Source organism: Papaver somniferum, chromosome 5 (assembly GCF_003573695.1).
Source record: "Papaver somniferum cultivar HN1 chromosome 5, ASM357369v1, whole genome shotgun sequence".
In the NCBI taxonomy this organism is placed as follows: domain Eukaryota; kingdom Viridiplantae; phylum Streptophyta; class Magnoliopsida; order Ranunculales; family Papaveraceae; genus Papaver; species Papaver somniferum.
The window spans coordinates 129,105,065-129,107,819 of record NC_039362.1 but is presented as its reverse complement, the minus strand read 5'-3'; the positions used below and the strand labels follow the sequence as shown (position 1 = coordinate 129,107,819).

At 35.5% G+C, this 2,755-nt stretch overlaps 1 protein-coding gene across 1 annotated transcript; it reads right to left on the bottom strand.

The window, feature by feature from the left end:
• Positions 1 to 1,113: 1,113 nt before the first annotated feature.
• Positions 1,114 to 1,968, bottom strand: LOC113279590. Its single transcript, XM_026528269.1, has one exon. It carries the CDS (start codon positions 1,966 to 1,968, stop codon positions 1,114 to 1,116), a length of 855 nt encoding a protein of 284 aa, XP_026384054.1.
• Positions 1,969 to 2,755: the final 787 nt, after the last annotated feature.

The following is a 2,755-nucleotide window of genomic DNA, read 5'->3' as shown; positions in this document are numbered from 1 at the left end:
AATGTTTCAATGATTGAAATGAGAGTTTAGAACAATTAACCATGATTGGATATAGCACAATATGCGTACTTGTATGCTAAACTGTTGCATGTTATTCCAAGTCCGAGAAGCATAGTATGCATACCCGTATGTGTACTGGTTGGTTAATGAAAGTCCGGGAACTTAGTATGCATACCCGTATACATACTGGCATAAAGTTCATGTCCGGAAATTCAACCGAGTTTGGAGGTATGCGTACCCATTCGCATACTGGCAAAACCAAACTTAGTCCGGCCACTTAGGTATGCGTACCCGTTTGCATACTTGAGTAGGTTATGTTCTAAAATCGGTTTATTCATGAACGAATACATTTATATATTAAGGAATGCAATCTTTTGCAAACCGTGGCTATAATGTTCATGAATTGATTCGATTGAATCAAAATCGATTTTGCTTCAATTGTGTCTTGTATACTTCTATGAGAATATAAACAATTGAAAAACTCTAGAACTAGTTTCATTTGAGTCATTTGAACTAGTTATGGTTAAGATGAATAAGGTTGATATGAAAGTTTTCATATGGCTAACTTCGGTTAACTATTGTTGAGCCAAGCTAAGTTCGATCTAACGGTTGAAAGATATTAGCTTGAGTCTAATCAGTTTTTTTTGTTTAAAATCATTAATTTTATTACTCAAAATACTTCATAATACAAAAAATTTGTCGAGATATCTGCAAGGAAACTTATTACAAAAGAAAACTGAAAATAATGAAAGAATAAAGTTTACATAAACTCTAAGAAGTATTTTAAGAAAATCTGAAGTACATATCTTCTTCATTCTCCATTCTTCCAAGAAATTGTGGTTTTTCATTACAGTAATGGGCCACACCTCTGTTTAACAAAACACCATTCTTTGCCATCTTGTCTGCAGAAAAATTTGCTTCTCTGTATGAATGCCTCAAACTGATTGTTGGGATCTGATTCTTTATCCTTTCCCATCTACTTCTTACACTCCATGGCACTTTATTTTTTGAAAAAGCAATTAAATCTGCATTTGAATCTAGTTGAAAGCATGCCTCCAGAAAATGTTTTCTCACAACCCATTCTCCTGCCACTATAAGAGCCATTACTTCTGCTTAGTAGTTTGTTGCTAACCCCAATCCACCTGAAGCAACTCCAATACATGCACCTGAACTGTTTCTTGCAACAAAACCTAAACCTGCCATCCCTGGATTACCCTTATATGCTCCATTACAACTTATTAATATTTGATTTAGCTCTAGCATCTTAAAGAAACATTGTTTCACTGTTGTAATTTTAGCTCTAACTCCAGAGATGCCAAAAAATAGGAGTACTTGTAAATCATACATTGTCCCCCACATCTCTCCCTTCATTCTTGCACTACATTCACCTGTAACTCGTATTATTCTTTGCTTGAATTTTTCCACATCTGGAGTCACTGCTTCATAAATAACAGAGTTTCTTGTAAACCAGAGTTCCACCATAGTGTTGAAAGCACTGTTGTACCACACTTGTTTGATTGCAGAGCTTTTTCCTTTGGCCACTTCTATAACATCTTCAAAACATTTTGGACTTGTGCAGTGAAATATGCCACTCAGCCAATGCCATATCTGTTCACTAAAAGTACAAGACCAAAGAATATGATCCATTGTGTCTTGATTATTGCCACATAGATAACACTTAGATACAGTTGAGAATCCTTTTTTCCTGACTGATTCATCTGTTGCACATGCTCCTCTTAAGATCTTCCATAAATTACTTGAAGTATATGGCTGTACACAAGGATTCCATACCCGCTTTGCCCATGTCAAAATAGGATATTTTTTCCTTATCATTTGAGTTGCACCTGCCACTGAAAATTTCCCAGTCATATCATATGTCCACACTTTTTTATCCTGTCCATTCATCAAAACTGGTAGTTCACTTGCATCAAAGTATGTTAATAATGGGTATGGAATTTGCCATATCATTTCCATACTGATATGTTGTAACCATCCCCACAATCCATCTGATGCCTTCTTTCATGTCAGACATAACTCATTTGATTCCTGGCCAAATAGAAGATTGTTTATAGTATTTGATCCATTCACCATTTTTATCTTTGTACTTAGCTCTCATAAATAGAGTCCATTCTTCATCTTCATTTTTTATCTTCCATAGTAGTTTCATTAGTAAAGATTTATTCATCACTTCTAATCTTCTTACTCCCAAGCCACCCTCCTCCACTGGAGCATTTACCTCATCCCATTTAACTGTAATTAGTTTTTCACTGATGGATCCCCTGACCACAAGAATTTCTGATAATTCTTTCACAGGTTTGAATAACTGACTTTGGCCACTTATATACAGCCATAGTGTATATGGGCATACTACATAAAACATGTTTAACTAGACTCAATCTTGCTGAGAAATCTAACATTTTACCCATCCATCCAGCTAGTATCTTTTGCATCATCTCCACCATCCTCCATACTTGTTGTGTTTTTACTCTTCCAGGGTTAAGAATAACACCCAAATACTTGTCTGGGAAGGAAGAAAGATCCATCTGTAAGAAATTTGCAATCCCTTGCTTCCTAGCTGTTGAAACTCCTCCCACAAAGCATTTACTTTTGGCTTTATTTACTTCTTGACCAGAGTTATTTTGGTATTTCATTAATACTGCCATCAAATTCTCCAGAGTCCTTTTATTTCCATTACAAAAAATGAAGATGTCATCAACGAACATTAGATGAGTTGGCTGACATCCACCTCTGCAAA